Source organism: Heptranchias perlo, chromosome 9, assembly GCF_035084215.1.
Source record: "Heptranchias perlo isolate sHepPer1 chromosome 9, sHepPer1.hap1, whole genome shotgun sequence".
Lineage (NCBI taxonomy): Eukaryota > Metazoa > Chordata > Chondrichthyes > Hexanchiformes > Hexanchidae > Heptranchias > Heptranchias perlo.
The window spans coordinates 81,653,211-81,679,933 of NC_090333.1; the positions used below are offsets into that span (position 1 = coordinate 81,653,211).

Below are 26,723 nucleotides of genomic sequence, written 5' to 3' on the forward strand. Positions count from 1 at the left end.
CAGCCTCCTGCCCTTTCCTCCAGCAATGCTCCATGATGGCCACTAACATAGAGGAGACATTTTCACTCTGGCGCATCAGTGTTCAAAATTATGAGGGGTTTTGATAAAGTAAATGGGGAGAAACTGTTTCCACTGGCAGGTGGGTCGGTAACCAGAGAACGCAGATTTAAGATAATTGACGAAAGAACTGGGGGGAGATGAGGAGAATTTTTTTTTAACGCAGCGAGTTATAATGATCTGGAATTCACTGCCTGAAAGGGCGGTGGAAGCAAATTCAGTAGTAACTTTCAAACTGGAATTGGATAAATACCGGAAAAGGAAAAATTTAAAGGGCAGGGGGAGTGAGACTAATTGGATAGCTCTTTCAAAGAGCCGGCACAGGCACGACGGGCCGAATGGCCTCCCCCTGTGCTGTGTGATTCTATGAGCAACCTTGATCATTGCAATGGAGGCGAGAGCAGCCCGGGAGCTGATAGCAGAACTCATTTGACCCCGGGCTGCCTGCTACTGCACACTCACCCAGGACCGTCTCTGGGGCGTATTAAAATGGGTGCTTTTTCACTGAGATGGACGTGCAGTCCCCAGAGCTGGCATCGTCAGTCCCTCACGGCAGCCTTACGCCCAATTTTGCAGTGATTAGGGACCCTGGACCCTTTTAATTCCCCCCTGTCGGGAGCCAACCAAAATCTGCAAGCTAACAAGTGTTGCCAGATAAAGGAAGTGCAGAATGTGCTTGATTTGTTTACCTCAGTCACGTTAACTCCTCTCATTTCTTTTATAACTATCTTTTTTATTGAATTTCAAGAGCTGACATTCACTTATATATTCAGAGTGAATATAGACACCACTGTCAGCCAATGAGCTGGAGTCAGGGGCGGGACTTGTGCTTTTAATTTACAGAGTCTCCGAACTCATGGCCGAAACTACAGCAAAGTCTGCCGATAAAAGCAGGATTATTTCTCCAGCAAAATGCAGTGAGTGGAGGATAGTTTACATAATACAAATTATGTGCGTAAATTCAATCCCAGTCGCTGACAGTAGTGCGGTCTCCAGGAGTGATTGACAGGGGAATTACCCAGTCATCTCCATTCTGGCTGTGACGTATGTCTCCACATACGGCCCTTCCTGGCATGACCGCCTGCACTGAGAGCAAAGCAAGTTTAAGACTGGAAGCCATTTATTCCTGGTCTCTGTTAATTGTATTTTAATGGAGCGCAGTTTAGGGAGGGTTTAGACCGGAATCAGTTTACCTCGGTCCCATTAACACCTAATTGTATTTTAATGGTACCTATCATAAGGGAGGTCGGATTAATGATATAAAACCAACATATACTGTGGATGCTGGAAATGTGAAATAAATCAGAAACGCTCAGCAGGTCAGAGAGAGAAACAGAGTTAACTATTCAGGTCGATGCCCTTTCATCAGAACTGATAGTAATGCGATCGATCATAAGAGAGTTTACATCTGGAATATACTCAGTTTGTTTCCTTTCACATTTCTTAGTCAGTTAAATTTTTTGAAATGGGACCGAATGAAAATAGAATTACTCTATTAGAGCACCCCCCGCCCCGGTATTATACAACCCCCCCGTATTATACAACCCCTCAGAATTATACAACCCCTCAGAATTATACACCCCTCAGAATTATACGCACCCTCAGTATTATACAACCCCTCAGAATTATACACCCCTCAGTATGAGACACCCCCTCAGAATTATACACCCCTCAGTATTATACACCCTCTCTATTATACACCTCCTCAGTAATATGCACCCCTTAGAATTATACACCCTCTCAGTATTATACACCCTCTCAGTATTATACACCCCTCAGAATTATACACCCCTCAACATGATACGCCCCCTCAGTATTATACACCCTCTCAGTATTAAACAACCCCTCAATATTATACGCCCCCTCAGTATTATACACCCATCAGTATTATACGCCCCCCCCCGTATTATACAACCCCTCAGTATTATACACCCCCTCAGTATTATACGCCCCCCCGTATTATACACCCATCGGTATTATACGCCCCCCCCCGTATTATACAACCCCTCAGTATTATACACCCCCTCAGTATTATACGCCCATCAGTATTATACGCCCCCCCCCGTATTATACAACCCCTCAGTATTATACACCCCCTCAGTATTATACGCCCCCTCAGTATTATACAACCCCTCAGTATTATACGCCCCCTCAGTATTATACACCCATCAGTATTATACGCCCCCCCCGTATTATACAACCCCTCAGTATTATACACCCCCTCAGTATTATACGCCCATCAGTATTATACGCCCCCCCCCCGTATTATACAACCCCTCAGTATTATACACCCCCTCAGTATTATACGCCCATCAGTATTATACGCCCCCCCCCGTATTATACAACCCCTCAGTATTATACACCCCCTCAGTATTATACACCCATCAGTATTATACGCCCCCCCCGTATTATACAACCCCTCAGTATTATACACCCCCTCAGTATTATACGCCCATCAGTATTATACGCCCCCCCCCGTATTATACAACCCCTCAGTATTATACACCCCCTCAGTATTATACACCCATCAGTATTATACGCCCCCCCCCCGTATTATACAACCCCTCAGTATTATACACCCCCTCAGTATTATACGCCCATCAGTATTATACGCCCCCCCCCGTATTATACAACCCCTCAGTATTATACACCCCCTCAGTATTATACGCCCCCTCAGTATTATACAACCCCTCAGTATTATACACCCCCTCAGTATTATACGCCCCCTCAGTATTATACAACCCCTCAGTATTATACGCCCCCTCAGTATTATACACCCCTCAGTATTATACGCCCCCTCAGTATTATACACCCCTCAGTATTATACAACCCCTCAGTATTATACGCCCCCCCCCGTATTATACAACCCCTCAGTATTATACACCCCCTCAGTATTATACGCCCCCTCAGTATTATACAACCCCTCAGTATTATACGCCCCCTCAGTATTATACACCCCTCAGTATTATACGCCCCCTCAGTATTATATGCCCCCTCAGTATTATACACCCCTCAGTTTTATACACCCCCCTGTATTGTACACCCCCTCAGTATTATACACCTCCTCGGTATTATATGCCCCCCCCCCGTATTATACGCCCCCTCAGTATTATACCCCCCCCCCCCCGTATTATACACCCCTCAGTATTATACACCCCCGCAATATTATACAACACCCTCGTATTATACACCCCTCAGTATTATACGCCCCCACAGTATTATACACCCCCCCCCCCCGTATTATACACCCCTCAGTATTATACACTCCCTCAGTATTATACACCCCCCCCCGTATTATACACTCCCTCAGTATTATACACTCCCTCAGTATTATACACTCCCTCAGTATTATACACCCCCCCCCGTATTATACACTCCCTCAGTATTATACACCCCTCAGTATTACACACCCCCTCAATATTTTACGCCCCCTCAGTATATACACCCCTCAGTATTATACACCCCCTCAATATTATACGCCCCCTCAGCATTATACACCCCTCAGTATGATACTATCCCCCCCGTATTATACAGCCCTAAGTATTATACGCCCCCTCAGTATTATACACCCCTCAGTATTATACACCCCCTCAATATTTTACGCCCCCTCAGTATTATACACCCCTCAGTATTATACAACCCCCCACTTATTATACACCCCACAGTATTACACAACCCCTCAGTATTATACTACCCCCCCCGTATTATACAGTCCTCAGTATTATTCGACCCCTCAGTATTATACGCCCCCTCAGTATTATACACCCCTTAGTATTATACGCCCCTCAGTATTATACAACCCTCCCCGTATGAAACACGCCACAGTATTATACACCCCCTCAGTATTATACACCCCCTCAGTATTATACACCCCTTAGTATTATACGTCCCCTCGGTATTATGCGCCCCCTCAGTATTATACGCCCCCTCAGTATTATACGCCCCTCAGTTTTATACACCCCTCAATATTATATGCCCCTCAGTATTATACGCCACTCAGTATTATACGCCCCTCAGTATTATACGCCCCTCAGTATTATACGCCCCTCAGTATTGTACGCCCCTCAGTTTTATACACCCCTCAGTATTATACGCCCCTCAATATTATATGCCCCTCAGTATTATACGCCCCTCAGTTTTATACACCCCTCAGTATTATACGCCCCTCAGTATTATACGCCCCTCAGTTTTATACACCCCTCAGTATTATACACCCCTCAGTTTTATACGCCCCTCAGTATTATACGCCCCTCAGTATTATACGCCCCTCAGTATTATACGCCCCTCAGTATTGTACGCCCCTCAGTATTATACGCCCCTCAGTATTATACGCCCCTCAGTATTGTACGCCCCTCAGTATTATACGCCCCTCAGTATTATACGCCCCTCAGTATTATACGCCCCTCAGTTTTATACACCCCTCAATATTATATGCCCCTCAGTATTATACGCCCCTCAGTTTTATACACCCCTCAGTATTATACGCCCCTCAGTATTGTACGCCCCTCAGTATTATACGCCCCCTCAGTATTATACGCCCCCTCAGTATTATACGCCCCTCAGTTTTATACGCCCCTCAGTATTATACGCCCCTCAGTATTATATGCCCCACAGTATTGTACGCCCCTCAGTATTCTCCACCCCTCAGTATTCTCCACCCCTCAGTATTATACGCCCCTCAGTATTATACGCCCCTCAGTTTTATACACCCCTCAATATTATAAGCCCCTCAGTATTATACGCCCCTCAGTATTATACGCCCCTCAGTATTATACACCCCTCAATATTATATGCCCCTCAGTATTATACGCCCCTCAGTATTATACGCCCCTCAGTTTTATACGCCCCTCAATATTATATGCCCCTCAGTATTATACGCCCCTCAGTATTATACGCCCCTCAGTATTATACGCCCCTCAGTATTATACACCCCTCAATATTATATGCCCCTCAGTATTATACGCCCCTCAGTATTATACGCCCCTCAGTATTATACGCCCCTCAGTATTATACGCCCCCACAGTATTGTAGACCCCTCAGTATTATACGCCCCTCAGTATTATACACCCCTCAATATTATACGCCCCCTCAGTGTTATACACCCCCTCAGTATTATACACCCCCTCAGTATTATGCACCCCCTCAGTATTATACACCCCTCAATATTATACGCCCCCTCAGTGTTATACACCCCCTCAGTATTATACACCCCCTCAGTATTATACACCCCTCAGTATTATACACCCCCTCAGTATTATGCACCCCCTCAGTATTATGCACCCCCCCGTATTATACACCCCCTCAGTATTATACACCCCCCCCGTATTATACACCCCCTCAGTATTATAAACCCCTCAGTATTATACACCCCTCAGTATTATACACCCCCTCAGTATTATACACCCCTCCGTTCTATACACCCCTCAGTATTATACACCCCCTCAGTATTATACACCCCCTCAGTATTATACACCCCTCAGTATTATACACCCCCTCAGTATTATGCACCCCCTCAGTATTATACACCCCCTCAGTATTATGCACCCCCTCAGTATTATACACCCCCTCAGTATTATACACCCCCTCAGTATTATACACCCCCCCGTATTATACACCCCCTCAGTATTATACACCCCTCAGTATTATAGACCCCCTCAGTATTATACACCCCTCAGTATTATAGACCCCCTCAGTATTATAGACCCCCTCAGTATTATACACCCCCTCAGTATTATACACCCCCTCAGTATTATACACCCCTCAGTATTATACACCCCTCAGTACTATAGACCCCCTCAGTATTATAGACCCCCTCAGTATTATACACCCCTCAGTATTATACACCCCTCCGTACTATACACCCCTCAGTATTATACACCCCCTCAGTATTATACACCCCTCAGTATTATACACCCCTCAGTATTCTCCACCCCTCAGTATTATACACCCCTCAGTATTATACACCCCTCCGTACTATACACCCCTCAGTATTATACACCCCCTCAGTATTATACACCCCTCAGTATTATACACCCCCTCAGTATTATACACCCCCTCAGTATTATACACCCCTCAGTATTATACACCCCTCCGTACTATACACCCCTCAGTATTATAGACACCCTCAGTATTATAGAATCCCTCAGTATTATACACCCCTCAGTATTATACACCCCTCCGTACTATACACCCCTCAGTATTATACACCCCCTCAGTATTATACACCCCTCAGTATTATACACCCCCTCAGTATTATGCACCCCCTCAGTATTATACACCCCCTCAGTATTATGCACCCCCTCAGTATTATGCACCCCCCCGTATTATACACCCCCTCAGTATTATACACCCCCCCGTATTATACACCCCCTCAGTATTATACACCCCTCAGTATTATAGACCCCCTCAGTATTATACACCCCTCAGTATTATAGACCCCCTCAGTATTATACACCCCCTCAGTATTATACACCCCCTCAGTATTATACACCCCCTCAGTATTATACACCCCTCAGTATTATACACCCCTCAGTATTATAGACCCCCTCAGTATTATACGCCCCCCCCCCCCGCAGATTATACTCCCCCATTGGATAGCGCCCATTTTCACCATCGACTACAGTTACAATTACCCCCAGGGGTGTCCGTCAGTCCCCTGCCTCTCTTATTATTGGAGAGTTCTGGCTCGCTGTAAGTTGGGGAGTGATGGACAATCATTCATTCACGGCCGCACAAGAACAGAATCATTGCAGGGGCTGAAACAGAAAACCCTGGGAATAGGAGAACAGAATGGAGGATTGTGAAGAGGGAGATAATCTGGTGATGGGGATGGAGACTGGATCAGATTCTAATCAATGGGGAGGGGAGATCGGACACAGTGACAGTGAGTGGGTAGGTGAGGTGACAGGATGGTAACGGTGGAACATAGGAACAGGAGGAGGCCATTCAGCCCCTCGAGCCAGTTCCGCCATTCAGTTAGATCAGGGCTGATCTGTATCTTAACTCCATCGACCTGCATTGGTTCCATATCCTTTAATCCCCTTACCCAACAAAGATCCATCAATCTCAGTTTTGAAATTTTCAATTGACCCCCAGCCTCAACAGCTTTTCCGGGGGAGAGAGTTCCAGATTTCCACTCCCCTTTGTGTGAAGAAATGTTTCCTGACATCACCCCTGAACGGCCTGGCTCTAATTTTAAGATTACGCCCCCTTGTTCTGGACTCCCCCACCAGAGGAAATAGTTTCTCTCTATCGACCCTATCAAATCCTTTAATCATCTTAAACACCTCAATGAAATCATCCCTTAATCTGCTATATTCAAGGGAATACAAGCCGAGTCTATGCAATCTGGCCTCGTGATTTAACCCTTTTAGCCCCAGTATCATTCGGGTGAATCTGCGCTGCACCCCCTCCAAGGCCAATATATCCTTCCTGAGATGCGGTGCCCAGAACTGAAAGCAGTCTCCAGATGGGGTCTAACCAGTGCTCTGTACAGCTGTAACATAACTTCACCCCTTTGTATTCCTGCCCTCTTGAGATAAAGGCCAACACTCCATTAGCCTTTTTAATTATTTTTTGTACCTGTCCACTAGCTTTTAGTGATTTCTGTCCTTGAACCCCAAAATCTCTCTGCTCTTCCACAGTTCCGAGCTTCTCACCATGTAGAAAATACTCTGATCTATCTTTCTTAGGTCCAAGGTGGATGACCTCACACTTCCCCACACTGAACTCCATCTGCTATAGTTTTGCCCTCTTATTTAATCTATCAATGTCTTGTTGAAACTTTCTACTTCTATCTACACTACTTATTGTGCCACCCAACTTAGTGTTGTCACCAAACTTGGGGCTCTCTATTCCTTCATCCAAGTCATTGATAAATATAATGGAAAGCTGAGGCCCCAGTACAGATCCCTGGGGGGGGGACACCACTAGTCACATCCTGCCAATGGGAGTATATATCCAATATCCTTACTCTCTGTTTCCTACCTCCTAAACAATTCCCTACCCATGTTAAAAGATTACCTCCAATTTCATGCACTTTCATTTTCGCTAACAGGGTGACAGTGAGTGGGGGAGAGGGGAGTGGGAGAGTGACAGGGAGAGGGGAGTGAGGGGAGTGACAGTGAGCGGGGAGAGTGACAGTAGGTGGGGAAGAGGGGAGTGGGGGGGGTGACAGGGAGCGGGAGAGAGGGGGAGTGGGGGGTGACAGTGAGTGGGGGGGGTGGTGACAATGTATGGGGCGGTGACAGTGAGTGGGGGAGAGGGGAGTGGGTGGGTGACAGTGAGTGGGGGAGAGGGGAGTAGGGTAGTGAGGAGTTGGGGAGGTGACAGGGAGAGGGGAGTGGGGGGTGACAGGGAGAGGGGAGTGGGGGGTGACAGTGAGTGGGGGAGAGGGGAGCGAGGGGTGAATGAATGGGGGAGAGGGGACCGGAGTAGAGGGGAGAGTGGGGTGACTGAATGGGGGGAGAGGGGAGTGAAGGGTGACAGTGAGTGGGGGAGAGGGGAATGGGGGTTGACAGTGAGTGGGGTAGAGAGGAATTGGGGGGTGACAGGGAGAGGGGAGTGGGAGGTGACAGGGAGAGGGGAGTGAGAGGTGACAGGGAGTGGGGGGTGACAGGGAGTGGGGGTGACAGTGAGTGGGGGAGAGGGGGGCGAGGGGTGAATGAATGGGGGAGAGGGGACCGGAGGAGAGGGAGAGTGGGGTGACTGAATGAGGGGAGAGGGGAGTGGAGGGGTGACAGTGAGTGGGGGAGAGGGGAGTGGGTGAGAGAGGAGTGGGGCGTGAGAGTGAGTGGGGGAGTGACAGGGAGAGGGGAGTGGGGGGGTTACAGTGAGTGGGGGAGAGGGGAATGGGGGTTGACAGTGAGTGGGGGAGAGGGGAGTGGGGGGTGACAGGGAGTGGGGGAGAGAGGAGTGGGGCGTGAGAGTGAGTGGGGGAGAGGGGAGTGGGGGAGTGACAGGGAGAGGGGAGTGGGGGTTTACAGTGAGTGGGGGAGAGGGGAGCGAGGGGTGAATGAATGGCGGAGAGGGGACCGGAGGAGAGGGGAGGGTGGGGTGACTGAATGGGGGGGAGAGGGGAGTGGCAGAGGCCTTACTGTGAGGGAGCATTTGGCATGGGCCCACAATGAAGAGGGGGGCGGGGTGGGGGATAATGAATGCTGAGCAATGAAGAGGCAAGTGTAGGATGCAGCCATTTAAAACAAAAGCATTTGTAAAAACTTACCCTGGAGCTGGAAACCAGGAGAGGTGATTAAAGCAGAAGGCTTGCAGGTACATTTTCTAATTTGTGATGGTCACGGCACTCCAGCGATGTTGGTGATCAGGACTTGTGCCCCATTTAGTGACGACACAAAGATCAGGGTGCACCATTGCCCTCTGGTGGCTGCTGTTAGTTTGACAGCTCCATCTGCATTGAAAGTTGATCCAGATGTGGTCATTGAGGCCAATGTTCCCAGAGTCGCGAGTCAGGGCGTGCGTGAAGCAGCAAGTTATACCATCCGCGGTCTCGCCCAGACCTAGCTTGCAAAGTTTAACGTTAATATATAACAAGAGCTTCATTAGGGCATCCATCCTGCTTGCAGATAAGGACTTTTTTACACTAAACTCGGGATCTCTGATCTTTGGACAGAATTCCCATCCAGCGTTAAGTCTGCCTGTTGACAATGAGTGTTAAAGGAAGAACTTGTATTTATATCGCACCTTTCATGACCTCAGGGCGTCCTAAAGTGTTTTACAGCCAATTAAGTACTTTTGAAATGTAGTCACCGTTTTAAAGTAGGAAATGTGGCAGTCAATTTGTGAACAGCAAGATCCCACAAACAGCAATGTGATAATGACCAGATCATCTGGTTTTTAGGTGTTGGTTGAGGGATAAATATCGGCCAGGATACCGAGACTCCCCTGCTCGTCTTCGAAATAGTGCCATGGGATCTTTTACATCCATTTGAGAGGGCAGACGGGGCCTCGGTTTAACGTCTCACCCGAAAGGCGGCACCTCCGACAGTGCAGCACTCCCTCAGTACTGACCCTCCGACAGTGCAGCATTCCCTCAGTACTGACCCTCCGACAGTGCAGCACTCCCTCAGTACTGACCCTCCGACAGTGCAGCATTCCCTCAGTACTGACCCTCTGACAGTGCAGCACTCCCTCAGTACTGACCCTCCGACAGTGCAGCATTCCCTCAGTACTGACCCTCTGACAGTGCAGCACTCCCTCAGTACTGACCCTCCGACAGTGCAGCGCTCCCTCAGTACTGACCCTCCGACAGTGCAGCATTCCTTCAGTACTGACCCTCCGACAGTGCAGCACTCCCTCAGTACTGACCCTCCGACAGTGCAGCACTCCCTCAGTACTGACCCTCCGACAGTGCAGCACTCCCTCAGTACTGACCCTCCGACAGTGCAGCACTCCCTCAGTACTGCACTGGGAGTGTCGGCCTGGATTATGGGCTCAAGTCTCTGGAGGGGGGCTTAGAACCCACAGAGCTTCTGACTCAGAGGTGAGAGAGTTATGAGCTACCCACATCTTATGGTCAATCAAAGAGGCTCTCGCCTTTGTCCTTGAGCAGCCCACCCACTCTGTCAGGAAGCCATGAGACCTGGAGGACTGCAGAATGGGGACAACTTATTCACCTTGGGGTGGGGGGGGGGGTGGAATTATCCATGAAACCAGTGAGGTAAAAAAAAAAGAGCCAGCTTAGTCCTGGAGTTTCAGAAGTACAATGAGACTGGAGCAGCATGCACCATACCACAGTGCCACCCTCGGTGGTTTTATGTCCAGAGCAGACTCGGGCTCCCTACCAGGTGCAGTGTCAGGCAGGATCCTGTCGACGATTCCCACCAATTGAATCCGGCCAGTGGAGGGTGATTCCCCCCACGAGAAACAGGGCGAAGCGGGGAGCGTCAGTCGTTTCTCCTCCCACTGCTCCACTCGCTCTCGCACTCTTTCTGCCGGCTGGTTTCAGAACGGCGTTTGAGAAGGCCCAGAGCCTGGACTCTCTGTTTCGGGAAAGGCTGCAGGGAGCGGCTGAAGGGAGTTAGAAAATAGCGAGGAAAGTAAAATGACGTCCATTTTCTCTTTTTGTGTGAGCCGTTTAAAACCGAATAACATCGAAGTGTCTTTTCATTCTGCCCTTCTCCCTGTTAAGTCCAATGACCCAGTCACCAATATATGCCAGGCCGCAGACAAGCAGCTCTTCACACTGGTCGAGTGGGCTAAGAGAATACCACACTTCTCCGACCTCCCTCTGGATGATCAAGTCATTCTCCTTCGGGCAGGTGAGCTGAAGTTCTAAATCCTCAGGCATCTCCCGCCATCCGGTCGAAAGTTTGTGTCTGTCAGACCCTGCGGTACAAGGATGGTGGATTACAACCACTTACATTTGTATAGTGCCCGATCCGTGCAGGGCTTGGCAGAAAGGTGAGCGCCAACCAGAAGAAAAGAACGGGGAGAAAAAAGTGGGTCACAGAAGGGGGAAAAGGCACAGTCAAAGAGAAGAGTTTCAGAGAGGCTTCTCAAAATAGTGGCGAGGTGGAAAGATTTTGGGAAGGAGTGCCAGAGGACAGGCAAATAGTGGGTTAACATAGAGGAGATTAAATGGGTGGGTAGAGTCCATGATAGGGGAGAGTGTACATGGTGTGTGGAGGGAGATTAAATGGGTGGGTAGAGTCCATGATAGGGGAGAGTGTACATGGTGTGTGGAGGGAGATTAAATGGGTGGGTAGAGTCCATGATAGGGGAGAGTGTACATGGTGTGTGGAGGGAGATTAAATGGGTGGGTAGAGTCCATGATAGGGAAGAGTGTACATGGGGTGTGGAGGGAGATTAAATGGGTGGGTGGAGTCCATGATAGGGGAGATTGTACATGGTGTGTGGAGGGAGATTAAATGGGTGGACAGAGTCCATGATAGGGGAGAGTGTACATGGTGTGTGGAGGGAGATTAAATGGGTGGGTAGAGTCCATGATAGGGGAGAGTGTACATGGTGTGTGGAGGGAGACTAAATGGGTGGGTAGAGTCCATGATAGGGGAGAGTGTACATGGTGTGTGGAGGGAGATTAAATGGGTGGGTAGAGTCCATGATAGGGGAGAGTGTACATGGGGTGTGGAGGGAGATTAAATGGGTGGGGAGAGCCCATGATAGGGGAGAGTGTACATGGTGTGTGGAGGGAGATTAAATGGGTGGGTAGAGTCCATGATAGGGGAGAGTGTACACGGTGTGTGGAGGGAGATTAAATGGGTGGGTAGAGTCCATGATAGGGGAGAGTGTACAGGGTGTGTGGAGGGAGATTAAATGAGTGGGTAGAGTCCATGATAGGGGAGAGTGTACATGGTGTGTGGAGGGAGATTAAATGGGTGGGTAGAGTCCATGATAGGGGAGAGTGTACATGGTGTGTGGAGGGAGATTAAATGGGTGGGTAGAGTCCATGATAGGGGAGAGTGTACATGGGGTGTGTAGAGGAGATTAAATGGGTGGGTAGAGTCCATGATAGGGGAGAGTGTACACGGTGTGTGGAGGGAGATTAAATGGGTGGGTAGAGTCCATGATAGGGGAGAGTGTACATGGTGTGTGGAGGGAGATTAAATGGGTGGGTAGAGTCCATGATAGGGGAGAGTGTACATGGTGCGTGGAGGGAGATTAAATGGGTGGGTAGAGTCCATGATAGGGGAGAGTGTACATGGTGTGTGTAGAGGAGATTAAATGGGTGGGTAGAGTCCATGATAGGGGAGAGTGTACATGGGGTGTGGAGGGAGATTAAATGGGTGGGTAGAGTCCATGATAGGGGAGAGTGTACATGGTGTGTGGAGGGAGATTAAATGGGTGGGGAGAGTCCATGATAGGGGAGAGTGTACATGGTGTGTGGAGGGAGATTAAATGGGTGGGTAGAGTCCATGATAGGGGAGAGTGTACATGGTGTGTGGAGGGAGATTAAATGGGTGGGTAGAGTCCATGATAGGGGAGAGTGTACATGGTGTGTGGAGGGAGATTAAATGGGTGGGGAGAGTCCATGATAGGGGAGAGTGTACATGGTGTGTGGAGGGAGATTAAATGGGTGGGTAGAGTCCATGATAGGGGAGAGTGTACATGGTGTGTGGAGGGAGATTAAATGGGTGGGTAGAGTCCATGATAGGGGAGAGTGTACATGGTGTGTGGAGGGAGATTAAATGGGTGGGGAGAGTCCATGATAGGGGAGAGTGTACATGGTGTGTGGAGGGAGATTAAATGGGTGGGTAGAGTCCATGATAGGGGAGAGTGTACATGGTGTGTGGAGGGAGATTAAATGGGTGGGGAGAATCCAACAGACTGTCTCTAGAAGGGGGTGTTTGTCAGTGTTTGTTGCAGCTGAATCTGAAGTGGGCCATTTTGTGCGGATTGAGAGTATGGAGTGGGAGGATCACTCGATACCTTTTCCTGTGCAGGTTGGAATGAGCTGCTCATCGCTTCGTTCTCACACCGCTCGATCTCGGTGAAGGATGGCATCCTCCTGGCCACGGGGCTGCACGTCCATCGCAGCAGTGCCCACAGCGCCGGGGTGGGCTCCATATTCGACAGGTACAGGAATTACTCTTCATTTCCTGGTGTTCTCCCTCCCTCCACCTCTTGCTGAAGACGCAGGCTGTCACTGGGTTGGTGCGGCCCCACAGACCTCTCGCAGACCCCCACGTGGCCATTCTTCGCGGCGTGTGAGCCTCGGCAGGGTCCGCGGGCAATTCATCTGTGGAGGGCGTCACAATCAGAACCATTCAAGTTGTTACCTGAGGTCAACAGGGAACTTTCCAGCTGGAGTGTGAACCCTGGCTGATGTATTCCCCCCCCCTTGCCCAGGGGGGCTTTAGTCAGTTGCAGCACCCCTCGTGCTGTCCCACTGTGTACAGTATGTACATTAACTACTCAATCAGTCACTTGGGGAAATGGGGCTTTATTGCCCTGATCAGATTGTCTTTTTGTTACTATAAGGGCATAGTCCCTCTCTTTTGTCTTTCCTCCCTCACTGTAACCCAGGACTGTCCAGCCCTCGTGTCCAAGGTGTTTGGGCAGATAGCGTCCTCCCAGGCCGGTCCTGTATCTGGCTGCTCGCCAGCTGCTTCTGACTTTATTCTCTCCCTGCGGGGAGTCTCTCATTGTGGCCTCCCCTGTCGTGTGTGAGAATCCAACAGAGTGGAAGTAAACCCTGTTTTTCTCCACAATCTGTGGTGTCACATGTCCCGTACCCCCCCATCTCCCCCAACATCAACTTGCATTTATATAGCGCCTTTATTGTAGTAAAACGTCCTAAACCACTTCACAGGAGCGATTATCAGACAAAAAAAATGACACCGAGCCAAAGAAGGAGATATCAGGACAGGTGACCAAAAGCTTGGTCAAAGAGGTAGGTTTTAAGGAGCGTCTTAAAGGAGGAGAGAGAGGTGGAGAGGTTTAGGGAGGGAATTCAAGAGCTTAGGACCCAGGCAGCTGAAGGCACGGCCACCAATGGTGGGGTGAGGGAAATCGGGGATGCGCGAGAGGCCGGAATTGGAGGAGCTCAGAGATCTCGGAGGGTTGTAGGGCTGGAGGAGGTTACAGAGATAGGGAGGGGCGAGGCCATGGAGGGATTGGAAAACAATGATGAGAATTTTTAAACTGAGGCATTGTCGGACTGGGAGCCCATGTCGGTCAGTGAGCAGAGGGGCAATGGGTGAACAGGACTTGGTGCAAGTTCAGGACAATAACTGTTTAACCTCCTGTGTCCTGACAGAGTTCTGACAGAATTGGTCTCTAAGATGAAAGACATGCAGATGGACAAGACAGAGCTGGGGTGCCTGAGAGCCATCGTTCTCTTCAATCCAGGTACAGCCTGCACCATGACGTGCATAATGTGGGATCCATTGCCCGAGAGATCAGTACCAAACCAGACCAGCCTGAAGTCTAATAACATGCAAACCCGCCTGTGGTGAAACGTGACCTCAGGATTAGGGCTTTGACTAACTGGAGCTGAAAGGAAGCAGCTTTCTCATCTCATACAGCCATTCAATGCACACATCACACTAACACTGAGCACATCCTAATACTTTACACTGAGGGGATTAGGCAGCTGGTCTGATCCTCTGGTAACAGGTAAAACTGGACTAAGTGCATCGTCTATTAAACACTGGATTGGGGTCATTTTGGGAATGTTTCAACCCAATATGAGTAATGGGTAGAGGTTTGGTCCATTGGGATTCTATATAATGGGAGTGAATGGGATGGGATTTGATTCATTGAATTTCTTTATAAGAGGAGTGAATGGGAAGGGGTTTGGTCCATTAGGATTTTATATAATGGGAGTAAATGGGACAGGATTTGATTAGTTGGGATTCTATATATTGGGAATGAATAGGAAGGGGTTTGGTCCATTGAATTTCTATATAAGAGGAGTGAATGGGAAGGGGTTTGGTCCATTGGAATTCTAGATTATGGGAGTGAATGGGAAGGGGTTTGGTCCATTGCAATTCTATATAATGGGAGTGAATGGGAAGCGGTTTGGTCCATTGGGATTCTATATAATGGGAGTGAATGGGAAGGGGTTTGATCCATTGGAATTCTATATAATGGGAGTGAATGGGAAGGGGTTTGGTCCATTGGAATTCTATATAATGGGAGTGAGTGGGAAGGGGTTTGGTCCATTGAATTTCTATATAATGGGAGTGAATGGGAAGAGGTTTGGTCCATTGGGAGTCTGTATAATGAGATTGAATGGGAAGGGGTTTGGTCCATTGGGATTCTGTATAATGGGAGTGATTGGGAAGAGGTTTGCTCCATTGGAATTCTATATAATGGGAGTGAATGGGAAGGGGTTTGGTCCATTGGGAGTCTGTATAATGAGATTGAATGGGAAGGGGCTTGGTCCATTGGGATTCTATATAATGGGAGTGAATGGGAAGGGGTTTGGTCCATTGGGATTCTATATAATGGGAGTGAATGGGAAGAGGTTTGGTCCATTGGGATTCTATATAATGGGAGTGACTGGGAAGGGGTTTGATCCATTGGGATTCTATATAATGGGATTGAATGGGAAGGGGTTTGGTCCATTGAATTTCTGTATAATTTCTAAAATTTGCAGGGCTACGTGGATAGGGCAGGGGAGTGGGACTAGCTGGATTTGCCTTGCATAGAGCTGGCGCGGTCTCGATGGGCCCAATGGCCTCCTTCTGTGCTGTAACCTTTCTATGATTCTATGATAATGGGAGTGAATGGGAAGGCGTTTGGTCCATTGAATTTCTATATAATGGGAGTGAATGGGAAGCGAGTTATTTGTTGGAATTTCTATATAATGGGAGTGAAAAGAAAAGGATTTGTTCATTAGAGTGCTAAATAATGGGAGTGAACGTGAAGGGGTTTATTCATTGGAATTCTGTTCAATGGCAGTGATCATTACATTTTAACTGTAATGTTACGCTCCTGAAGTGACTGTGAATATTTTCAACATGCCGTTTAGATGCTAAAGGCTTATCAAACCCGGGAGAAGTGGAATCTCTGAGGGAGAAGGTGTATGCATCACTAGAGGCTTATACAAAACACAAGTACCCAGATCAGCCTGGCCGGTAAGGACCCCTGTGTATATGGGCCTCTGTTCCTGTCACTGTGGCTATATTGATCTCTGGATCTGTCTTTTTGACCTTCTTCACATCTGGCTCTATACCTGTCTATGGCTGTATTTCTCTGTACCTATCTGCCTCTGAACCTATCTGCCTCTGTATCTATCTGCCTCTGTACCTATCTGCCTCTGTACCTATCTGCCTCTGTATCTATCTGCCTCTGTACCTATCTGCCTCTGTACCTATCTGCCTATGTACCTATCTGCCTCTGTACCTATCTGCCTATGTACCTATCTGCCTCTGTATCTATCTGCCTCTGTACCTATCTGCCTCTGTACCTATCTGCCTATGTACCTATCTGCCTCTGTATCTATCTGCCTCTGTACCTATCTGCCTCTGTACCTATCTGCCTCTGTATCTATCTGCCTCTGTACCTATCTGCCTCTGTACCTATCTGCCTCTGCATCTAGCTTTTGCTGTGCCTCTCTTTCTGTGTCAGTCTCTGTCTATCTGTTTCTGTCTTTACCTGTCTTAACTGAGCCCATCTCATGAAACATTTTGGAGCGTGCATGTGTATTTTAAGCCACCAAAGCACTGCATCAACATCGAGCCCCCTCTCACCAAGACGAGCAGATTACCTTATGGTCCCTCTCAGGTGTCGCTCTGCATGTTAAGATTCTACAGTGAGAAAATATGGATCCCAATTGCACCGATTGTCCCACAGCACAGGCCGATATTCTAACATTCCCGGCCCGGTGGCTGTTGAGTGCTTAGTAACATAAGCCCATGCTCCAAAATATCTCACGCGGTGAGTTCCTGATCTGAGTCGTGTGTCAGTTTGGGGCTTCCTCAGAAAAAGAGAGGGTAGCTCAGTTACTATTGGTCAGCTCAAGAGTGACTTTGGCATTGGAAGCTGGATTGCTGCTCATCTTCTTGGCTGGCAAATGGAGATCCAAACAAAAGAAAGAAAGAACTTGCATTTATATAGCGCCTTTCACGACCTCAGGACGTCCCGAAGCACTTTACAGCCAATGAAGAGCTTTTGAAGTGTAGACAATGTTGTAATGTAGGAAACGCAGTATCCGATTTGTGCACAGCAAGATCCCACAAACAGCAATGTGATAATGACCAGATAATGTGTTTTAGTGATGTTGGTTGAGGGATAAATATTGGCCGGTGAACTCCCCCTGCTCTTCTTTGAAATAGTGACCATGGGATCTTTTACATCCACCTGAGAGGGCAGACGGGGCCTCGGTTTAACATCTCATCTGAAAACGGCACCTCCGACAGTGCAGCACTCCCTCAGTACTGCACTGGGAGTGTCAGCCTGGATTACGTGCTCAAGTCTCTGGAGTGGGACTTGGACCCACGACTTTCTGACTCAGAGGCAAGAGTGCTGCCCATTGAGCCAAGGCTGACACCTGATCTCAAGTCGCTGATCCCAACAGATCGTGGTGTTCCGATTTAAGGTTTATCCATTAATGAGGCAGCAGTACTAAATACAGCCCTTCCCAAACCTCCAGGCCCACAGGATTCAAACAGGGAAAGTCAGTGAATAAGAAATATAAGGGCAAATAGAACCCAGTTGGGAGGGTTTTAAGGGACAGACTGCCAGGGCACTGCGGTTGCATGTGAACCATAGGCCGCATCTTGGACCCTTGTTCTGGGCTATCAGTTCCATGCTTCAGCCCTACTCATATAACACTGACTAGATGCATTCCATAGACGACTCATCCGTGGCACCAAGTCGATCAATGAACTTGTCGGGCTTCCTTTAACACATGCTCGACCCCATGAGGCCAAAATAGACCACATCTCAGTACAAGTGCCAGTGTATCATTGACCTGCAGAATGTTTCTGTGCGTTCGTACTGTATTTTTTTTATTCGTTCATGGGATGTGGGCGTCGCTGGCAAGGCCAGCATTTATTGCCCATCCCTAATTGCCCTTGAGAAGGTGGTGGTGAGCCGCCTTCTTGAACCGCTGCAGTCCGTGTGGTGAAGGTTCTCCCACAGTGCTGTTAGGAAGGGAGTTCCAGGATTTTGACCCAGCGACAATGAAGGAACGGCGATATATTTCCAAGTCGGGATGGTGTGTAACTTGGAGGGGAACGTGCAGGTGGTGTTGTTCTCATGTGCCTGCTGCCCTTGTCCTTCTAGGTGGTAGAGGTCGCGGGTTTGGGAGGTGCTGTCAAAGAAGCCTTGGCGAGTTGCTGCAGTGCATCCCGTGGATGGTACACACTGCAGCCATGGTGCACCAGTGGTGAAGGGAGTGAATGTTTAGGGTGGTGGATGGGGTGCCAATCAAGTGAGCTGCTTTGTCCTGGATGGTGTCGAGCTTGGTGTTGATGGTGGGGGATTCAGTGATGGTAATGCCGTCGAATGTCATGGGGAGGTGGTTAGACTCTCTCTTGGTGGAGGTGGTCATTGCCTGGCACTTGTCTGGCACGAATGTTACTTGCCACTTATCAGCCCAAGCCTGGATGTTGTCCAGGTTTTGCTGCATGCGGGCTCGGACTGCTTCATTATCTGAGGGGTTGCGAATGGAACTGAACACCGTGCAATCATGAGCAAACATCCCCATTTCTGACCTTGTGATGGAGGGAAGGTCATTGATGAAGCAGCTGAAGATGGTTGGGCCTAGGACACTGCCTTGAGGAACTCCTGCATCAATGTCCTGGGGCTGAGATGATTGGCCTCCAACAACCACTAACATCTTCCTTTGTGCTAGGTATGACTCCAGCCACTGGAGACTTTTCCCCCTGATTCCCATTGACTTCAATTTTACTAGGCCTCCTTGGTGCCACACTCGGTCAAATGCTGCCTTGATGTCAAGGGCAGTCACTCTCACCTCACCTCTGGAATTCAGCTCTTTTGTCCACGTTTGGACCAAGGCTGTAATGAGGTCTGGAGCTGAGTGGTCCTGGCGGAACCCAAACTGAGCATCGGTGAGTAAGTGCTGCTTGATAGCACTGTCGACGACACCTTCCATCACTTTGCTGATGATTGAGAGTAGACTGATCGGGCGGTAATTGGCCGGATTGGATTTATCCTGGACAGGACATACCTGGGCAATTTTCCATATTGTCGGGTAGATACCAGTGTTGTAGCTGTACTGGAACAGTCTGGCTAGAGGTGCAGCTAGTTCTGGAGCACAAGTCTTCAGCACTACAGCCGGGATGTTGTCGGGGCCCATAGCCTTTGCTGTATCCAGTGCACTCAGCCATTTCTTGATATCACGTGGAGTGAATCGAATTGGCTGAAGACTGGCTTCTGTGATGGTGGGGATATCGGGAGGAGGCTGAGATGGATCATCCACTCGGCACTCCTGGCTGAAGATGGTTGCAAAGGCAACCATCGTTTAACCAAAGTAGGAATATTAGGCTCTAATTCTGCACTCCCAACACAGAGCCTTGCTTGATGGGAGCACAGGTTGGAGAATCTGTGTTCTGATGTTTTAGCCCTAAGTCCAATCTGCATTCCTGTCTGAACAAAACACCATGCTGGCAGTACAGGATTACTGAATGTGCCTTCTTGTCTCAAAATATATAGGAACATAAGAAACAATCAAGAATGAGAAAACGGCATTTGTCCCAATGAAGCTCGTCCCTCTAATTCTCTCATCGAACCTCATCCCCCTTCCAATCTAATATTTCCACCGCAACTCCTCCTCATGGTGTTTGTTGGAGTACAGCGATTGGCAATGGGCTGTACTGTAAGGTAATGAATGAACTTTCATTTATATAGCACCTTTCACAACCTCAGGACGTCCCAAGGTGCTTTATAGCCAATTAAGTACTTTTGAGGTGTAGTCGCTGTTTTAATTTAGGGAAACGAGGCAGCCAATTTGTGCACAGCAAGATCCCACAATGACATAAATGACAAGACAATTTGATTTAGTGAGGGATAAATATTGGCCAGGACTCCGCAGAGAACTCCCTGCTCTTCTTCGAAATAGTGTCGTGGGATCTTTTACATATGTATCAGCCATGGCCCCAAATCAGAAGGTTGGGGATTCAAGTCCCACTCCCGAGACTTGAGCACATAATCCAGGCTGACATTCCAGTGCAGTATTAAGGGTGTGCTGCATTGTCAGAGGTGCCATCTTTTGGATGCGACGTTAAACCGAGGTCCCGTCTGCCTCCTCAGGTGGAAGTGAAAGATCCCATTGCACTTTTTTGATGAAAAGCAGGGGAGTTGCACCCGGTGTCCTGGCCAATATTTATCTGTCAACCAACAACACTAAAACAGATTATCCGGTCATTATCACATTGCTGTTTGTGGGATCTTGCTGTGTGCAAATTGGCTGCCACATTTCCTACATTACCACAGTGACTACACTTCAAAAAGTACTTCATTGGCTGTAAAGCGCTTTGGGACGTATTGAGGTCGTGAAAGGCGCTATATAAATGCAAGTCTTTCTTTTTTACCTACTTTTTGCTTCTTTTACATTTGTGAATAAATTTGAATACTGGTATTAGCCTGAACGATATGACAACACGCACTGGGAATTTTCTCGGGAGGTCGGGGGAGGGGGGGGGGGGGTGGAGGGAGAGGGGTGGTCTCCCGATCGGCTGCCGTAACTATGCCAGAAGATCGGTGGAATCCCCAGATACACAGTGTTACCGGGGTTTCCGCCAAAATTACGTTGGCCGATCGGGGGATCCCCACAGAAATTCCCGTTGATGGCATTTTCCGCCTTTGGGAGTGAAAGATGGGCAGTCTGCACAAGCCCCGGTGAGGAATGTCAGATAAAAGGGGCAGTGGTCAATCCCGTGTTATGCTGCTCACACAACACAATGAGGGGGTAAGCTGCAGACTGTAGGAGTCACAAGTCTGCTACTAGCAACTGCACTTTTCTATGAACCTGAATGAAAGGAACTGTATCAGTGATATTTATTGGAGCGGAATGATTGACCTGGACTTAGTAACATGGGTATCGCTGGACAAAGAAAGACCAAGGTCCATCTAGTTGGCCTTCCACCATCCTGGTAATCGCATGATGCAATGATAATGGAGTTGTTGACTAATTGTAGCAATCAATCTCCATCAATGAGCCTACAACACACCCAGACATGAGGTGAGGAAAACCCCCAGTGGTGGAGAGATTTGGGAACCACAGGTCCAAAGTCACCTGTTCCTCCCAGTCCTGTTACACTCACCATGTCATGTCTCAAATTACTCGTATACCGTATCCCAAAAAGTTATTTTCTGAAAGAAATCTTATCTAATTTTACATTTGAATGAATCAACATTAACTGATTCCACCGTCTCCCTCGGGAGCCTGACCCACAGACTGACCACTCACTCACAAGTAACACTTGTTACTCTCTCTGTTGTAAGGGGGTGATTGAGGTGGAGTTTTCCTGTTTGTCTCTCCAGGTTTGCAAAGCTGCTCCTGCGACTGCCAGCCCTCCGATCGATCGGACTCAAGTGTCTCGAGCATCTGTTCTTCTTCAAGCTGATTGGCGACACCCCCATTGACACCTTCCTGATGGAGATGCTGGAGGCTCCTCATCAAATGACGTGATCACGTTCTCCGCACCCGCTACTTTCTTAAATGTCCAATCTGTAAATATTTTCGCTAATCGTGTGAATAGAATTGATATATTGTCATCTGTCTAACTTGTAAAACGACACATATTTTGTATCTTGAACAAGCACAGCACAGCAATTATTTGTTAGTTTGTACAGGGAATTTTAAAAAAAAACACTTATTGGGAGAATTTTAGATTAAAATTCTATTCAGTGAAGAATAAATCAGGTTTATAAATCGCTAAACCGTACATCTCTCACACCTCAATCCTCAGTCAACATTCGCTCTGTCCCGTTTTCTGAGTTCATGCTCCTCGCACGGAGCCTGTCTGGCCGAGAGTGCGTACCGGGAAACCGCGGGGGAGCGCAGCCCTCCATCATCCATCCACTTAGACACGTAGAATATCGGAGGGAGCGTGCCATGTGATCACCTGCTATATACTCCTAGCGGGTGAGGGCATATTCAGAATATGGGCCCTTACAAGTCAATCCTGCTGCGTTAAGCCTGTTTTATAGGGACCCCCCCCTTCCCAATCCCTTCTTAAAGTGACCATCTGGCACGAGTACTTGACAAACCTTTTTTTTAAAGATATAAATCACACAGATCCGATCGTGTGCATTCCACCTGACACGGTGACAAAACTAACTCAAGTTCAATACTTCTCACTCCCTGGTGAAAGTTAATCCTTATTTCGGGTTTAAGAGTCAAGATTATGGGTTTCCATCAAATGTTAATGCAGTGGCAATCCTCAGTCCGTTCAACTTTCCAACTCCCGTTTTTTCTCCTTAGTTTCCATTCAATGGTCAATCGGTAACGGGGGGGCACCGACTGTCACCAGGAGAATGAAGGGGGGAGGTAGAAGAGATGTTTTCACACCATGGGATATTAGAGTAGGGAATGCTTTACCGTTCGGGCTATTAAGATAGAGTCTGTAACATCAGTTAAGAGTCAATTGGATAAGGATTTGAAGAGGAGTGTAAAAGGAGATGGGGAAAGGGTGAGGGGATGGGATTAGAATAGGCAGCACCAGTTGAAGAGCCAGCACCAATGTGATGGGCTGAACGGCCTCCTTCTATGTCCCATGTAGCTTTTTAAAATTCAATCTCGGGATGTGGGCGTTGCTGGCAAGGCTGGCATTTATTGCTCCTCCCTCTTCGCCCTGAGAAGGTGGTGCCTACAACTGAGTGTCTTGCTGGGCCATTTCAGAGGGCGGTTAAGAGTCAACCTCGTCGGTGTGGGACTGGAGTCACATACAGGCCCAGACTGGGTAAGGACGGCAGGTTTCCTTCCCTAATGGACAATCGTGAACCAGTTGGGTTTTTACAACAATCTGACAGCTTCATGGTCACTTTTTAACTGAATTCAAATTCTCAAACTGCCCAGGTGGGATTTGAACTCTCACTCTCTGGATTATTGATGTACTTCCCATTGTATGTAAAAAGAAGTGTGGAAATCAATGCGAAACTGCACCAAACAGTCTGAAATGCACTAAAAAGCCAAACTCTATTGAATTGTAGCTTCAAATTGTTTCGAGTGATATCTTGGATTGCACTTACTCAAGGACTCCTCGTGTGTGTGTGTGGAATCGTGGGTCAGTTTGTTTTATTTCCTGTTCGTCCACCTTTACGCCCAGCCTCTGGCACGCCCAGGTTAAAGTTCACTGGCTCCCGACCCCCCCCCCCCCCCACTACTACTGTATCAGCTTCATCCACATCTACAGATTAAAGCAGTAGGTTAAAGCAGCAACATACCGATGGTCAGCTCTCTGCCCTCCCTTCCCTTCACTGGCCAGTCGGGCTCCCACGTCTGGTTGTCCAATGTCTAATATGGGCCTCAAGGAGGGGAGAAATGGGATTGACTCATTGGGCCCTTCCATCTAGTGTCAGAGCGCAGAAGGTGTCCTTTTTATTATATCGTTGGACGGTCCAGTTTGGACATTCTAGATCCTTTCCTTCCACCCAGCCCGTCAGCGTGCCCCCCCCCAACTCTTCCCCCCCACCCCCCCCCCCCAAGAAAACACCCCACCCCCAGATGTCGAGTCCTTTGGTTACAGATCCTCCAGCACCCTCTGTTACCTCGCCTTAAGTGGCCATTCCTGTATAAGCCCAGGCAGCGATTGGCGACAGCTATTCAACCACAGGAAGCCTTGTTTACCCACCAGGAGCAGCTGGTCCATTCTGTAAAGCTGTGTCATTATTCAGTTTGATCGACTGCCCTTTGTATAACGGGGGGCTGCTACTTTTAACATTACATGTCACGCTGTGCATTACACGAGGCAACTCGGCATCATACACTACATGTCCACAGCCCAGTCACTGGAGAAGGACCGCACGGTCACTCCACAAGTATGCCTGACTGCTTTGGTAATTGTGCTATTGCTGTTTAGACTTTATTGCCTGTATATTTTATATATAATAATGTATACATATATATATATATATATATATAGTGTCCAGTTTACTTCCCAGTAATTCACTATTGAGAAATAGTCTCTAAAAGAACTTATTGCACCAGTTCTAAGGTGACATGTATCTTTGGCTCTTAAGTCGATATCACCAACCTTTCTCATTTTCTTGCATCACTGCACCTTCAATACATGCATCACACCCATAGCCAGTAACAGAAACTGAGACGTTCATTGATAAAGAAATAAACTATGCACTATATATATGTGCGTGTGTATGCATATATATAATACACGTACATGCATATATATATTATATGTACATGCATGCATAAATATACACATAATATATGCACGTATATCTATATATACATGCATGTATATATATATATATATGTACATGCATATATACATATATCATATATATATATGCATATATATATACATATATATAAAGAATAAGAAGTGACTTGGCAGTGAGATGAAGACACTCATTTTGTACAGGGCAGGGATGGGGAATCTGCCCATCTCCGAGCCCTCCGCTAAATGACTGCCTTCGGGTCCTCCACCAGTATTCTGTTTGCCGTACCGTCCCTGTGCAGCTCATCTACGCACTGCTTTCAGAGAAGGGGGCAAGTGTTGCAGAGGTTTGTCACGCAGTCCCCTTTCAGCCGAACAAATTGTTATATTTTTGTACTGTAAATTCAAGGTAAGGTGTCGCTGGCTGCAAATGAGCTCCAAGAAACACTGCCCTCGTCAACAGGGTCACGACATAACATGAAGCCTTCTGTCGCAAAATGTCCATTTGAAGGAGTGCATTCTGTACCTGTCTGTCTTTGAACTGCTCTGCAGCACCTTTAGAGCTTTGGTATAAACCCTCCCTTAGCAACAAGAAAAATGTTAATTCTTTAATCTGTAACCGTTTTCTCTGTAAATACACTGTTTAAACTCTGGCTCACTGTTTGCTGTGTAATTGTAGAGTTCCTGTTTATTCGGCAGGGTAAGGGTTACTCACTGTGAAACTGTACAGCGTTCCTGTTTACACAGAGTAAGAGTTACTGTGTAACTACAGAATTCCTGTTTATTCAGCAGGGTAAGGGTTACTCTAACTGTACAGAGTCACTGTTTATTCAGGGTAAGGGTTACTCACTGTAACTACAGTCACTGTTTATTCAGGGTAAGGGTTACTCACTAACTATAGTCACTGTTTCTTCAGGGTAAGGGTTACTCACTGTAACTGTACAGAGTCACTGTTTATTCAGGGTAAGGGTTACTCACTGTAACTGTACAGAGTCACTGTTTATTCAGGGTAAGGGTTACTCAGTGTGTAACTGTACAGAGTCACTGTTTATTCAGGGTAAGGGTCACTCACTAACTACAGAGTCACTATTCAGGGTAAGGGTTACTCACTGTAACTGTACAGAGTCACTGTTTATTCAGGGTAAGGGTTACTGTAACTGTACATAAGAACATAAGAACATAAGAAATTGGAGCAGGAGTAGGCCAATCGGCCCCTCGAGCCTGCTCCGCCATTCAATAAGATCATGGCTGATCTGATCCCAACCACAAATCTAAAGAACACAAGAAGTCGGAGCAGGACCCGGCCACATAGCCCCTGGGCCCTCTCCGCCACCCACAGGGCATTGACCGATCCGAACTCAGCTTCATGTCCAATTTCCTGCCCGCTCCCCATAACCCCTAATTCCCTTTACTTCTAGGAAACTGTCTATTTCTGTTTTAAATTTATCTAATGATGTAGCTTCCACAGCTTCCTGGGGCAGCAAATTCCACAGACCGACCACCCTCTGAGTGAAGAAGTTTCTCCTCATCTCAGTTTTGAAAGAGCAGCCCCTTATTCTAAGATTATGCCCCCTAGTTCTAGTTTCACCCATCTTTGGGAACATCCTTACTGCATCCACCCGATCAAGACCCTTCACAATCTTATATGTTTCAATAAGATCGCCTCTCATTCTTCTGAACTCCAATGAGTAGAGTCCCAATCTACTCAACCTCTCCTCATATGTCCGCCCCCTCATCCCCGGGATTAACCGAGTGAACCTTCTTTGTACTGCCTCGAGAGCAAGTATGTCTTTTCTTAAGTATGGAGACCAAAACTGTATGCAGTATTCCAGGTGCGGTCTCACCAATACCTTATATAACTGCAGCAATACCTCC

The 26,723-nt window shown here is 47.7% G+C and overlaps 1 protein-coding gene across 5 annotated transcripts in view; it reads left to right on the top strand.

Annotated features, from left to right (window-relative positions):
* Positions 1 to 25,501, top strand: part of LOC137325561 (retinoic acid receptor RXR-gamma-A-like) — a 285,684-nt gene extending 260,183 nt beyond the window's left edge. For 4 of the 5 annotated variants that reach the window (XM_067990805.1, XM_067990806.1, XM_067990808.1 and 1 more), the window contains exons 6-10: positions 11,204 to 11,333; positions 13,476 to 13,608; positions 14,792 to 14,883; positions 16,511 to 16,616; positions 21,991 to 25,501. In XM_067990805.1, the coding sequence (XP_067846906.1) occupies positions 11,204 to 11,333; positions 13,476 to 13,608; positions 14,792 to 14,883; positions 16,511 to 16,616; positions 21,991 to 22,138 (609 nt within the window). In that variant the 3' untranslated portion in view covers positions 22,139 to 25,501. Of the gene's footprint in view, positions 1 to 11,203; positions 11,334 to 13,475; positions 13,609 to 14,791; positions 14,884 to 16,510; positions 16,621 to 21,990 lie in introns of those variants that run through there. The other variant, XM_067990809.1, reaches the window with a different exon arrangement.
* Positions 25,502 to 26,723: the final 1,222 nt, after the last annotated feature.